Source organism: Heloderma suspectum, chromosome 1 (assembly GCF_057233095.1).
Source record: "Heloderma suspectum isolate Gila_16-S chromosome 1, 16-S_ref, whole genome shotgun sequence".
NCBI classification, from domain to species: Eukaryota; Metazoa; Chordata; class Lepidosauria; order Squamata; family Helodermatidae; genus Heloderma; species Heloderma suspectum.
In genome coordinates, this window is record NC_139458.1 from 15,511,895 (window position 1) to 15,527,091 (window position 15,197).

At 47.1% G+C, this 15,197-nt stretch overlaps 1 protein-coding gene and 1 non-coding gene across 2 annotated transcripts in view; both read left to right on the forward strand.

Moving 5' to 3' along the window:
* SYNE2 (spectrin repeat containing nuclear envelope protein 2) overlaps window positions 1-15,197 on the forward strand; it is a 333,613-nt gene that overhangs the window by 82,640 nt on the left and 235,776 nt on the right. Inside the window, exons 19-25 of the mRNA XM_084836884.1 lie at window positions 1,618-1,791; window positions 6,706-6,840; window positions 8,545-8,700; window positions 9,854-10,071; window positions 11,262-11,337; window positions 13,339-13,457; window positions 14,925-15,048. Coding sequence (XP_084693010.1) covers window positions 1,618-1,791; window positions 6,706-6,840; window positions 8,545-8,700; window positions 9,854-10,071; window positions 11,262-11,337; window positions 13,339-13,457; window positions 14,925-15,048 — 1,002 coding nt within the window. The remainder of the gene's footprint in view (window positions 1-1,617; window positions 1,792-6,705; window positions 6,841-8,544; window positions 8,701-9,853; window positions 10,072-11,261; window positions 11,338-13,338; window positions 13,458-14,924; window positions 15,049-15,197) is intronic.
* LOC146356946 (U1 spliceosomal RNA) lies at window positions 7,042-7,205 on the forward strand. The gene has a single exon (XR_014787081.1). It is a non-coding gene; the product is annotated as a U1 spliceosomal RNA (small nuclear RNA).

Below are 15,197 nucleotides of genomic sequence, written 5' to 3' on the forward strand. Positions count from 1 at the left end.
ATTTATATTGATCATTTTGTACAAGCTAATAGATCTAAAATTATTGCAAATAAGTGTCAGCAATAAGTATCAAACATATTCCTGATTCATTTGTTACTTGTATAATATATATGTTCTCAAATGGTACATGTAAAGACTATTTGATAGACACAAAATGTGAACTATTGCACCTGTCTTGTATTGATATCTCACCTCATAGTGTTGTGTGTTCATCCCTTCCATGTTGTAACTTGGATGTTGACCAAACCCGTCACAAAGGAGAAGCAGTCAGCGCCCTGCCTGATCCTTTCCAGGCTCAGCCCTTAAAGAGGACAGAATATATATGCCTGTACAAATCCAAAATCGGGAAGTCCGGGGACCAGTTTCCACCCCTTGGACCCTTCTGGGGGCCACATCCCTGCTGCTGCCAGCAAAAAACCTGGCTGTTTACCACCAAACTTCAGCAGCAAAACACTACAAAGACTCAAAATGACCATATGTTGCTTGAAAACCAGCTAAATTAGGCACTTTTGCCTCTCTGTAATGGTTTGCCACTGAATTTTGGTGGCAAACCACTGCCTTTTTTTTGCTGCCACTGCTGAGCTTCAGCAATACAGGATTAGCAGCGGAGCCCGTGCTTGAGGCCATGGGGATGGGTGCATCTTGCCCACCCGGGCTGTAGAGGCTCTCCCTCTGTAACATTGCAGCAGAACTTAACATAGGTCATGATACAACCTTTGAAGCTAAGCAGGATCAGCCCTGGTTAGTACTTGGATGGGAGACCGCCTAGGAATCAAGCTTCCCGCATTGTGCAGGGGGTTGGACTCAATGGTCTAGTAGGCCCCAACTATATAAATGCTCCCAGATACTGGTTTTATTTGATGAGATCTTTATGATTCTGGTGGAGCCACTAGCCATATTCAGGCATTCCTTAACGATGTAGGATAAACACCTGAGGTGGAGGAGTGTGTCTGCCCCGTGCCCCTCACTGTGCGTTTCCATCACCTCTACATGTGGAGAGCGATGTTTGGGAAAGCAGAGCCTTGTTCATTTCCTTTGGATCTCCACACAGTTTGGAATGCTGCTTTTCCAGTGATCCAGCATGCATGGAAAGCCTCTACGGATACAGAAGTCTCTCCTTTTCAGAACTTCGCCCTCCATGGGTAGAGGGCAATGGAAAAGCGCAAGGAGTGGGCAGGACTAGCATCCCCCCTCACGTGTTTATCCTACATAGTTGAGAATGCCTGTAGGGCTGGTGCGTGCATCACATTGGTTGTGTTATCATTTGGTCGAACCCTTATTCTGAACCGACAACTTGAATTCCCCCCATCCCCAGTTCTGGTTCAACAGATTCAGATAATGGTTCAGGTTCTCTTCCAGTTCGGGGGTGGGGGGGGCAGGAAACTGTTATTTTTGGTTATTTTTGGTTCAGGTTCAGGTTTGATTTGACTCCCTGCCAGAAACACCATAGAAGATGATTTTGGGCCAAGGCTATTGAGAGAATGAGCCAGTCTCACTCTCTTTACTCCTTTGAAAAGACTGTTTTGAGAAAAGGCTTTACTCAAAATGTGTTGTATCTAAAAAAAATACGCTGTCTTTTCTCTCACAGCTGCTTTTTTTGTTTTCCTGTCTTCCTAGGTTCTCCCGGTTTGTCTTCATGCCGATTCACTTACGCCAGAAGAGTCCTTGTCGGAAGAAGAGGTCAAGCGAAATTTCGAAGATGCTTACAAGCAGCTTGAAGCATCTGTTTTAAAAGCTATGCAACTCCTTGGCCAAGCAACAACCTCTGAGGGACCAATTTCAAAACATGAGGCGAGTTGAACCATTGTTGCCTGATACATGTTGTAATAGCCGTGGCTTTGCGGTTATGACGAGCAGTGGTGTGGTGGAAGGTTTTGAAGTGCAGGGAACTCATTGTGACAGCCCCCAAAGCCACAGTCCAAGAAAGCCCAAACATCGAGGCAGCTGTGTTGATCCATATCAACAAAGCAATTCCAGCAGTTTTCATCTCCCACCAGAAGCAGGTCTTTTGTAAAACGAATGGATCTTAAAATGCCCATTCAAGACCTAGCCACCCCAAAATACTTTGTATTACAACAGGGAACAATATATTGTTGCTGGGGAAATCCAGTGGAGGCTGGTGGCTCCGATGTCAGTGGGGTGACAAATCCGCTCCAAGTTTCAGTCAGAACCATAAAGGAGCTATCTGAGGTGCAAAGCCATGTGTGAAGCACCTTGGATGGCTCTTTTAGAGTTCTGACTGGTTTTGACCAAAACCCGGAGCGAATTCACCGCCCCACTAACATCGGAGCCACCAGCTTCCACTGGGAAAACCCATCGCCCACCCAACTACTGTGAAGACTGCAGCTAAGCACAAAGGGAACGGAATTCTGTGGGTGGGGGGGGCAGTTGACGTCAGAGACCCCGCTAATCGAAAAATGCCAGCACTGCATCCCTGCGAGCTCCGGCTCTGCTCCACCACTGATCCTGAGTGGGAAAACCAGGAGGGTGTGTGTGGGAGCTTTAAAAAAAATGCCCAGCACTTCAGCTACAGGTGTTTTGAGATGAAGCTTCGACTGTGCAATCGCTTTGCTTCATTCACAGAATTTTACGGCGGGTGGGGATGTCCAGACAACATTGTCTTCCATGCGTTATCCTAGTTACCCTGGCTGTGGCTCAGTGGCAAGAGCACCTGCTTTGCAGGCAGAAGGTCCCAGGTTCGATCCCCAGCATCTCCAGGTGGGGCTGGAAAAATTCCTGCCTGAATCCCTGGAGAGCTGCTGCCAGTCAGTGTCGACAGTACCGCTAGATGGACCAGTGGTCTGATAAGACATCTTGCTATGTTCCAATGTGTTTTCCTTCCGCTTCTTCTGCCTTTTTTTCTTACCACAGAAAATCCGTGAAGGAGGAAAAGGTGGGATAGCGGCTCAGAATCTTCTGTTTGGTAGCGCTAGGAACTGTCCAGCTGGAATTGGGACGGACGAATCTGTCCGTTTCGCTTTCTCCTGCGTTTGAATTATTAGAATCTCAAGTTCTTTCTCTCCGAAATATGAAGAATGGTGTGAATGTTGGTTAAGGTCTTATCAAAAATGTACTGAACTGAAATTCTCACCTATCTGCACCAGCCAAAGTCGATAGGCACAGCTCTTCCCAGCACGGAGAAGACCATGTGTACCTGCCTGCCATATAGCTGTTAAAGATGAGGAGCCCGACCAAAAAAAAGAGTTGGCAACCCAAATTGAGCCTGGTTGGATACACAGGGCGTTGAACCCGGGCCTTTGGTCTGATTCAGCATGGCTGAAAATGAGTTCATAAGAACATGCCACCAGCCTGTAGAGTGGGGTGGGAGGACTTCAGGCAGCCCGGGAGCCAGTTTCCATCCCTTGGACCCTTCTGGGGGCCACATCCCTGCCGCCTCCAGCAAAAAACCTGGCCGTTTACCACCAAACTTCAGCAGCAAAACACTACAAAGACTCAAAATGACCATATGTTGCTTGAAAACCAGCTAAATTAGGCACTTTTGTGTCTCCATAATGGTTTGCCACTGAGTTTGGTGGCAAATGGCTGCTTTTTTTTTGCCGCCACTGCTGAGCTTCAGCAACACAGGGATGGCAGTGGGGCCCGCGCTTGAGGCCATGGGGATGGGTGGATCTTGCCCACCCGGGCTGTAGAGGCTCTCCCTCTGTAACATTGCAGCAGAACTTAACATAAGTCATGATACAGTCTCGGAAGCTAAGCAGGGTCAGCCCTGGTTAGTACTTGGATGGGAGGCTGCCTGGGAATCAGGCTTCCTGCATTGCGCAGGGGGTTGGACTCGATGGGCTAGTAGGCCCCTTCCAACCCTATGATTCTATGAAAATCACCCCCAGGTGCTGTTGCCAGAAAGGGTTAAATGCCTGCCCCTGCCCTGTTGCTCGGCTGCTGCTCCTCGTTGCAGCCGTCTTGGGCTGCTTTTCATTAAAATAAAATGATGTATGACTGTGTGTACTGTCTAGTTCAGGCTGAAGACTAATTTCCCTCTTGCAGGGTCAAGTAAAGTGATTCTTAGGGCTGATAGATTTTTGCAGCAGGCGAGCACACTTGCCATGTCTTCACTGGCGTCTGCAATGGTGAATGCCGTTAAGTGTGATGCAGTGGCTGATGTTCATAAGCATGCAAGGACGCACGGTGAACATAAACCCAAGAGTGCCACTTGGCCGCACTTCCCTGGCGCATCTCTACTGCATGTTCACAAACAGTGTGGGAGCCAGTGCAGGGCCAGTGTGGTTAGCGTGTTGTCCTGCAACACAGGAGTTCTGGTTATTTATTTATTACATTTCTATACTGCCCAAACAGCCGAAGCTCTCTAGTGGCGTTCTAGTCCCCACTCGGCCAGGAAGCTCATTGGGTGAGTTTGGGCCAGTCACTGACTCTCAGCCTAACCTACCTCACAGGGGTGTTGTGAGGAGAAGTTGGAGAGGAGGAGGATCATGTAAGCTGCCTTCGGTTCCTTGCTAGAGGAAAAAAGGCAGGGTGTAAATGTAATAAATAAATAAACAAATAAACAAACATGCATTTCTGCTTCACACCTGTCAGTGTTTATTGCTGGAAAACATTGGGGATGTTTGCACTGCATGAATCCGCTGCTGGGGAAGCTCTCCTCTGGCAAAGTTTGGCATCGTTGCTTGAAGGCTGAACTAGGGGTTTTAAGAGACATGGGGCTGGCATTGCTGTCTCTCTGTTCTCTTTTTCCTTGTAATATCTAATCCAAACAACCTGTGACATTACGTCATCGCACTGGGCCCCTGCTCTGCCCGCCCATCAGTGATGAAAGACAGAAGCTGGTGATTTCATGCCATATATTGTTTGTGGCAGATGTTCCACGAAAGAGAAGCTAGGGAGACATCAAGGGGCCATGGGGAAGGGCTGCAGCTCCGGGACAGAGCACCCTCTGTGCGTGCAGAAAGTCCCAGGCTCAGTCCCTGGTGTCTGTCATTAAAGGATCAGGTAGTAGGGGCTGGCAGAACCTCTACCTGAGACCCTGGAAAGCCACTGCCAGTTAGAATAAGCTGGGGTGCACAACCATTTTGGCCCTGAGGGCCACCTCGGGTGTGGCCGGAGAGTTCAGGGGCTACACACACGTACTGGAGTGGGGCGTGCACGCACAGACACACCGTCCCCAAAGCTTCCCGGATCGCTAGAAGGGGGAGAGGCTAAAGCCTCCTCCTCCCCCCCCAGGGAGTCCAGTGAGCATTACTACTTTCGTGCCGCTACCAGTGGTGTGGAAGCAGCAATGAAGGTTGCTTCAGGGTCAACTTATTTATTACATTTTTATACTGCCCGGTAGCCGAGGCTCTCTGGGCAGTTCATAATTAAAACAACAAAATACAACTTGAAAAAAAACATAAGACTTCTAGAAGTTTAAAAATACCAGGTATAACCAAGGTAAAACCAAGCAGCAGTTACAGCCCATGCAGGAGGGAGAAGGTAAGCCACTGACACGGACTCAATTGCTGCCTTCCTGTCGTCATTAGCAGCGGCAAAGCAGTGGTCCGGGACTATTGCTGCCTTCTTGCTGCAGTTTACACCGCATCGCTGTGGGGCTTTCGGCGGCAGCAATTTTCACTGCAGTGCCTGGGGTTCTTAGGGGGATGGGCTCCCTGTATCCAGTGGGTTATGCAGCCCTGGAATAGATAGTACTGGGCTAGGTCTGACTCAGTGATCTGGTTCGCATGACACAGGGCTGGTTAATAAGCCACAGCGGCTTGTTAACCACCCTGCGTGTGCCGGCCCGATTTACACCTCACGGGTGCAGCTTGTCATGACGTCCAAACGTGGCAAAAGTGGTTGGCTGTGGTGCTTAACAAGCCACCCAGCAACCCTAGAAGATGTCATGGGTTCTGGCCCAATATAGGGTATGTTCATATGATATAAAATGGCAGCAGCTCAGTGTCTCTAACCAAATCTGGTTTGGCCACTAGTCAGAGAAGGGCCTCTAACAGCATCATTTAACCGCAGGCCCTGCTCCAGTTTTGAAGGGGCCCTGGGCCATCTTGTGGGCCCTCTCTTAGTAGGCCCTAGTGGGCAAACCTGGGGGTGGCAGCAGCCCCACAGTCAGCACTGGGGGGCAGCTCGGAGGCGCTGTTTTAATTTCCCTCCTACAATGCCCTGGAGTGCCGCTATGTCATCCTTCCCCAACCTGGTGACCTCCAGATATTTTGGGCGACTACAGGGTTGTATCCTATGGTCTGTATCCAGTCTTACTCTAACATAAGTCCCATTCATTTCAATGGCTCTATTCTAAGTAGCACTCAGCTTGGATGCAACCCATACCTCCCAGTGTTGCTCATGTTTGGCCATGCTGGCTTGGCCTCATGGGAGTTGAAATCCAAAACATCTGGAGGGCACCAGGTTGGGGCATTGTGGGAAGGAAATTAAAATGGTGGCTTGCAGGGCCCAGGGTAGGTGTTGGCACTGTGGTGAAGCCTTCTGGGGCCCTGGATGCCGTGTGCTGATGCCACCTGACTGAGTTCCAGTTAGGAGAGAGCTCCTTGTCCCCAGCAACAGGTTCCAACAAGCTCCTTCACAGTTCTTCCTTGGCTATTATGGCACAAAGCAGCACGTGATTTGCTCTGTAGTACTACCAGCGTGGAAAGGACCCTCATACCTTCTAGGCATTCATCTATTTTAAGGCAGGTTTTGTGTTTTGCTTATTATGCCGTAATTTTTTACGCCACTCTCTTCCAGGAAGCTTTTAGCATCTTGGATACCTGCATCCTTGGCAAGTTTTTGAAAGCCACGGAACAATTGAAAGACATTTCGCCTGCTCATGAAAAGGCTGTGGTGGAGGAAAAGAGCAAAGATGTTCGCGAGAGATGGGAGGTGAGAAAATGTACCTGGCAGATGGAGAGGCGTTTTTTAATCAGATAGAAGCCACTTGAGTGTTTTCTTTCTACATGTGATGTTTGGAGGCCTTTTTGATACAGCCGGTGTGGCATAGTGGCTAGAGTTAATGGACTTGGTCCAAGGAGACCAGGATTCGAGTCTTGGCTCAGGCATGAAGCTCTACTGGGTGGCCATGGGCAAGTTACCTGGCAGGGGAGACACCTTGATCACGAAGGAGGTTTTCCCAGGGTGAGGCTCATCCATTGCACTCCAGGTGTGCTGACCCCTGCAATTTCCCCCAAAGTGGGAAACCCAACTGCATTATTTGTGCTAGTGGGGGACTGCATTTGTGCTTAATTTAAAAAAAAACAACAACACCGTGGACCACCCAGAGGGCTTCGGCTATGGGGCAGTATAGATATACAGTAAATGAAATGAAATGAAGTTCACCAGGGCCCCTGCCACATGAATAGCCAGTACATGGAAGAGGTATAAGTCCCACCCCATGATGTCTGTGTATTGAGCAGATTGTTGGCAAAGGGGAACCCACACGCAAACAGCTATACGACTGTAGAATCTCCCCAAACCAATTTGAACCCGGCACAGTTGAGGTTCTGCTAGTATGGGGCGTCTCTGCATGGACAGATGCATGTGTGTGAGTTCCCCTTCCTGACATTCCACTCAGTGCAAGGACTCTGAGCCGTGGGACTGAGAGGGGTGTGGATGTGGGGGGGGGAGGCGTGCACTGTGGGCATGATCTTGCTCTTACCTCCATGTGCTGGCTGACATTTGTTTGGCAGAAACAGAAATGGCCTTCTTAGTGGTTGCACCCTGAGTTCCCTACTGAAGGAGGCTCGTCTTTTCCCCCTTGTTGAAAGTCTTCTCCAGACGGCAAAAACCTTTATATTTAAACAGCCATCTGGGCTAGTAAGGGCGCAATCCTATGTGTGTTTAGACAGAAAAATGTCCTATAACTCCCAGCATGCCCCAGCATAGCATAGCTGGCTGGGGAATGCTGGAAGCTGTAGGCCTTTTTCCTGTCTAAACACACAAAGGATTGCACCCTAAGCTGATTCTCTGCTGGTCTGTGTTTTAATGTATATTGTTAAACTTTTAATTATGTTTTCGACTTGCTGCCATTTTTGAACTTTGCAATGTGCTCTCCTCTGAGTTTTTAAAATGGTTTTATTTATTTTTATTCATTTATTTGTTACATTTATATCCTGCCTTACTTCTAAGGCGCTCAAGGCAGTATGTATGGTCCTCCTCTTCTGCATTTTATCCTCACAACAAACTGTGAAGTCACCCAGTGAGCTTCATGGCCAAGTGGGGACTAGAACCCCCGTCTCCGGAGTCCCAGTCCAACTACACCACGCTGGCTCTCCAGCAATATCGTTATATTGCTTAGTTATTATGTTGATTGTTTTTTTCTATTGCGGGGTTGTTGCACATTTTTAAAGGCAAGGCAGGGTTTAAATGTAGCAAACAAACAAATGTGAGGAGGAGGCTGTTGTAATCACTCTCTTAAGTCTGATCTACTCTGCTGGGTTGTTGTGAGGCCGAAGCGGTGCTCTGATTTCCTTGAAACAAAATTGGGATGCAAGGACAGAATGCTGCCCCTGCCCCCATGAAATAGCCCTCTTAAGCATCTTGTTTCATCAGTCCCGATCATTCCTTGACCATGCATTCCATATCCTGCAGGCAGTTCGCCGCGAAATCATATCGTATATTCGATTGAAAATGGAAATCGAAAGAGGGAAGTTGAATAAGACTTTCTCAAGACTCAATAAGCAGATTAATAAAGAGAAGAAGCTGCTCAACACAGGGAAAACCAAGGGACTTCTTGAAGAACACGAGGTACTGGACAAAACTGATGTTCTCTTCTGCTTCCCAGGAGAGTGGTTATGCTATCCATCTGCTATGTACCAGGCCACACTGTTGGCTTATCTAGCCCAGGTACTGTCCGCTCTGACTGCCATTGGCTCCGCAGGGCCTCAGGCAGAGAGAGATTTCCCTTGGCTCTGCAACCTGTCACCTTTTTCAACTGGAGATGCCAGAGACTGAATCTGGAATCTTCTGCATGCGAAGCATGGGGAGAGAATCTGCGTGGTGCTAGGATGCATGGTAGTGATGCCGTCACCTGTTTAGCTAACAGGATAATTGGAGAGAAAGCTTGCCTGTCTCAAAGGGAAATCGTAACTTAGTTGTGAGGATATTGGCACAGCAACATCTTGACGCCATGGTCAGAACTGTGTGTAGTCTGCACCAGGGCTGGTCCTACCATAAGACAGAGTGAGGCAATTGCTTCAGGCAGCAGATTTGGGGTGTCACAAAAGGGCAGGAACTGGTTAGTTGTTTAATTTGTTGCTGTTATGTTTTTACTGCCAGGAATAGGGAGAGGTACTTGTGGGGTTTTCTGTCTCGTGCCGAAATGATTCAGCCAGTCTTGGGTACTATACTCCTTGACTTGTGGGAGGGAGGGGCACCATTTGCTGCTCCACCTCAGGCAGCAAAATGTCTTGGGCTGGCCCTGCTCTGCACTAAAAATAATAATTAAGTGCTGTGCCAAGACACTAAAGGCTCTTCTCCAAGACAAGCAGAATTCTGTTACCTGTGTAACATATGCACAGTAAGCAATTTCCGTAAGTTCCCTTAATATATATGATTTACTCTGCATGGTTTTTTAAAATTTTGCAAAGTTTTTCTAGTCTTGAGGAGGGGTAAAGAGCAAGCACACTGAAACCCTGCCCCTTAACTATTGATGCCTTATTCAGCTACTGATCTGGCTTTGGAGGTTTCAGCAGGCATTGTCCACAAACTTTGAAGCATATGGGCTAGAGACTTACATTCAAGTCTATGTGTTTTTAAAGAAAGCTAATATTCAAAAGAAGCTGAATTCTGTGCCTCTATGGAGAGTTTTACAGTAAGAGTGCAGATTCTTTCAGCATTTCAGTTAATAATAATTTTGCATATTCAGTATAGATGCTTTTATATTCCTGTATCCATTTAGGCCATCTTTTCTCAGCAAGGTCCCCTGGGGAAGCTGAACACGTGCTTACAAGCCATGAAAACAATGAGTGAGAAAATGGCTGAGGATGAAAATCAGCCCAGTACAAAGATGCCAGTTGCAGAATATGAGCAAATGAAAGAAGAGCTTCAGACACGGGCATCGGCTATTTACAATGCGCTGGTGTCTAGGGCTGATGCCGGCCGTTCGCCTAAGAGAGGGTGGGTACTTACTTACTTACTTACTTACTTACTTACAGTATTTATATACCACTCCACATCTAAACAGACAATGTGCAACTGCTTCACAGGGGATTTCTAGATTGTTCTGTTTAGTGCATAGGTATTGCAAAGGAGCCAGTGTGGTGTAGTGGTGAGAGTGCTGGACTAGGACTCGGGAGATCTGTATTCTAGTCCCCACTCGGCCCTGAAGTTCACTGAGTGGCTTTGGGCCAGACACTGCCTCTCAGTCAAAGCTACCTCACAGGGCTGCTGTGAAGATAAAATTGAGGAGGAGGAGAACTATGTAAGCCACCTTGGGTCCCTTGCAAGAGGAAAAAGGGGTGGGATATAAATGTAATAAATAAAATAAAAGGGATCCTCCGAAGGTAGGTTATTCTTAACTCTCAGACACGCTAGCCCAGGAGGGGGCAACTTGTATGCCAATGGCCACATGAGGTGTTGGGTGGGTGGTTGGAGGCCATATGCGCGCGTGCACGCACACACACTGCAGGGATGGGGGCAATGTGGAAGCCCCCCCCCCCCCGTATATACACACACTCATGCATAGCCTTCCTCCCACTCACTGTCTCTCTTGCTCTCATGCACAAGCACACTTGTGTGTGAGAGAAACAGACCCACACTCACAAACAGACCCACATATACAGACTCTCCCCCCTCCAGCCCACCATGCTTCCCCTCCAGGGGGGATGAGGATCGTAATTGCCTCCAACCCCCGGGCAGGGAAGGATTTCTTCTCCCGGCTAGGAGAGGAGAAGTGACTGCTGTCTCCCGCTAAACTTTGTGGTTTCCTCTCCAAAGAATAACATTATTGAGAAGGAAAGCACAGAGTTTGCTGGGCTAGAGCAGCCACCTCTCCTTGAGAGAAACCATGGAGTACATTCAGCTAGAGTGGCAACAGACACTCTAGCCCAGGGGTCCCCAGCCTTTTCGAACCCGTGGGTATGTTTGGGAATTGGAGAAACTGCTGTGGGCACCGCCACAAAATGCCTAATCAGTGGATCGCCACTTTGGCGCCTCCTTCTCATGTCTGTGGATCTTAGGCTGTGTCTTACTCAGCAAAAAGCTTTGTTTCGTGCCTGTTGGACACTGCAACATCTCTTTAATAAGGGATAGTCTAATTCGGCTAATTGTTGTTGTTATGCTGCTTTTGTTCTGTTTTTTTAATGCAGAGGTTTTGCTGTTGCTTCTGCCAATGGAGAGGAGGCGCCTTCTCCGAATCCCCATGATGGGCTTACTGAAGAAAGGGTAAGGTGTTTGGATACACTTATATACCTGTGCTTCCTGTGTGACACGTTGCGTACATATAGGTAATCTCTGTGTAGGTTAAAGCCTATACATTGTAATGCACAAAGTGGAGTGTGAGCGTTTGCTTTGCTGCAAAGGCATGGAACAAGAGGCCAAAGTGCGTGGACAACATGCATATGGCAAAATACAGCCTTGTGCCACTCTTTGCCCAGGACCATGTATGCGCTTTCTCTTTCATGGTGATTATCTCCATGTAGGAAAATAAGCCATGTGTAGCATGGCCCCTTATGAGTCCCCTGGACTGCAAGGAGGTCAAATCAGTCCATCCTAAAGGAAATCAACCCCGAGTGCTCATTGGAAGGACAGATACTGAAGCTGAAGCCCAAATATTTTGGCCACCTAATGCGAAGAGAAAACTCCCTGGAAAAGACCCTGATGCTGGGAAAGATTGAAGGCAAAAGGAGAAGGGGACGGCAGAGGATGAGATGGCTGGATAGCATCACCGATGCAATGAATATGGACTTGAGCACACTCCGGGAGAGAGCGCAGGACAGGAAGGCCTGGCATGCTATGGTCCATGGGGTCACGAAGAGTCAGACACGACTGAATGACTGAACAACAACAACATGGCCCCCCAATACATCTCGGGTATCGGAGGATGTTGGAAAAACTACAGTGGTTTTGTTTGGAGGAAGGTCCATAGCTCAGGGGTAGAATGCCTGCTTTGCATTCAAATATCCCAGGTTCAATCCCTGTCATCTCCAGGTAGATCTGGGTAAAGATCTGTGCCTGAAACCCCAGAGATCTACTGCCATCACTTACTTAGCTAGATGGAGCAGTGGCTGGCTCAGTATAAGCCATCTTCCTGTGTTTCCAAAGGCAGTCCTTTGGTTTTCAGACTCCATACTGTTGAGGGATTTATAACTCAGTGATAGCACCTTGAATTAACGATGCCATCTTTCTGATGTTACTCTATTGCAGGGGTAGGAAAAGTGTAGCACTGCAGATATTGTTGGATGCCAACTCCCATCAGCTCCAGCCAACATAACCAGTAGTCAGGGATGATGGAAGTTGGAGTCCAACCATATTGGGGGACCACAGGTTCTCCACCACTGCTCTGTTGTATGTTGCTGTTGTTATATGTACATCTGGGGTGAGTAGGGCTGAACCAAAGATTCTCAAACAAGAACTTCTGGCTCAATATTTTCTGGGGGGTAGGGGAGAATTCAGCCCCCTCTCCAAATAGGGAGGTTTTTCTTCGAAATCTTTCAAATGATTTGGGGGCATACCATTAGTGGCATGGTGGTTCTTTTTTCGTTTTCTTTTACTATATATTTACTGTATATTTTTACTGTATATTTGCTTACTGTATATTTGCTAATACTCTGCTTGCATATTTTTACTGTATATTTTTTACTGTATACTTACTTTTACTGTATATTTGGCTTCATTGCTATGCCTTGCAGTATCCTTCAAATGATTTGGAGGCATACCGTTACTGGCATGGTGGTTCTTTTTTCGTTTTCTTTTACTGTATATTTACTGTATATTTTTACTGTATATTTACTGTATATTTTTGCCTTGCTGTGCCTTGCAGGCAACCAATTTTTTCTCCCAAATGCCCTGGACACAGTGTCATTCCAGGACATTCAGGCAGAAAAAAATTGTGGCTGCCATTGATGTGTACAAGAGCATCCTCAGCCTTCACGCATACAGGGCTTCCCCCTTCATCAACACGAAAACTTGCACATTAGAGCTCCACACATGCTTTGGAGCATATAAGGGGCTCTGAACTGTGGCAAAGGAAAAGAATGGAAGACATTTTCCATGTGGTTTTAAAATATGTTTTTATACGTTTTTAAATAAAGTCTCAAATCTCATGGATGAAAGTTCCCCTCCCCCCCACATGGAGAATTGTTAGGCTCTAATTACAATGCATATACGTTGTTATTTTTTAAAATGGATTTTATGAATTAAAACGGATTTTGATGTTTTGTGCAGGGTCCAGGAGATGTTTCTCACATAAATTTGGAACTCGAAAAGAAACTTCAGAATGGAGGACGTTGTGCAGAGAAGTCTGGAAGAGATGGAGACGTGCCTTTGAAAAGATTAAAAGAGAGGTACCTTTTACTAAACAACATAGAGGTGGCATGAAATAAATTCTAATCAGGATGAAATAAATTCTAATCAGGAGTGAATTGCCAAAATCCTGTATCTTCAGTGGAGCAGATTCCGTCCTCAGCCTAGCCTTGGTTCGGCTAGCTGGCTTCCAATTTGTTGTCTTTTGAAATTACTGCAAAGAGGGACATAAAGTAGATTCTTCTTATGCCAGACGTGTTGGCCCGGTTCAGACTACATAATGTCTACTCCAGCTACAGGAAGGAAGTTTAAGTCCTGGCCCCCCTTTGGCCCTCTTGGATTCTCCTTCCCTTAGCCTCAGAAATGGATGGGAGTGAGTTAATAAATCCCTCCCCTGGCTGACCCTGAGCAGCCCCTTCCTTAGCTTCCCTGCTACATCTGCCATATATAGTGCTGGGGGGCCACTTACACATTGCCAAAAAAAAAAAGAGGAAATGTATCGGCAAAACAATGGAGGATGCAGAACTGCATACATTTGCATATGCTACTTTATATGCATGGGTGCAAATTTAGAAATGATGATTGGCTGGGTGACCGGCCAGATGGGCGATTAAGAAATTTAATAAATAAATAAATATGATTGTAATTTCAGTAGGAATGCCCTACATCCTGCCACAGTGGGGGAGACTGGGACCACGTGACCTATGTACATGCTGCTCAGCCTGCTGTCTAGGTGACAGGTACTGATGGGCCAGTTCAAGGCCCCTGCCGCTCGCCCTTCTTGTTCGTGATCTTTAAACTGGGCTTGGACTGGGCAGCCCTTCAAATATGAAGAGCGTTGCAGACTGACGTCTGCAGGGCAGGACGCATGGCCACCCTAAAGCGGCGCAATCTTGCCAGAGTTTCTGGCCCCTTGGGAGACTTCCTGGACTTCCTGTGGGTGGAGGCACAAGCTTGCCACCATGGCAGCTGGGCTGCCCCTCACCCTGTCCTTCACGTATGGCTCTGGAGAATTGCATGGCTCCTTCAAGAGGCCATTCCTATATTCCTGCACAGTCATGGTTGTGTTGTTTCTCTTGCTACCTGAGATGTTAGGCGGTAAGAACAGGGAAGCAGTGTCCTGACTGGCTGCACACAGGACCTTTGAGCACGATCTTGGACATTCCACAAGCTTTTATTATATTGTGTTAAACTATAGATCTGGGGTGTGCAACTTCTAGCTCTCCAGATTTTTTGGCCTACAACTGCCATCATCCCTTGCCATTGGCTATGCTGGCTAGCGCTGATGGGAGTTGTAGGCCAAAACACTTGGAGGGTCACATGTTGCCCACCCCTTTTGGGGATTAGATTAGATGATGCTTATAATAGGTATTAGAGCAAGCAGGAGTCTTGGTTTGGTCTCCTGGTTTTTTTTTAAATAATAATAATAATAATAATAATAATAATAATAATAATGATGATGATGATGTCTTTTCTGTGCCTACAATTAAATCATGATTTTCCCCCAGCTGTGATACAGCAAGACATAATCTGAAGCTTCACCTAAGCAGCATCAGAGAGAACGTAGCCTCTGCTTTTACTGATGATGTGAAAGATGTTTCCTGCCTTCAGAAAAAGCTGGATGAGCTAGAGGTAAATATCACAAATCCTTTCCTTGATTGTCATGTTGTTAGGGTGAGCTCAGATTAACTGGAGGCTGTGCATTGGCTCAGTTCAGGCACTGAGCTTAAACGATGGTTTGAAGTCTTAATAAAACATGACAATATCCTTGACTGTTCTGT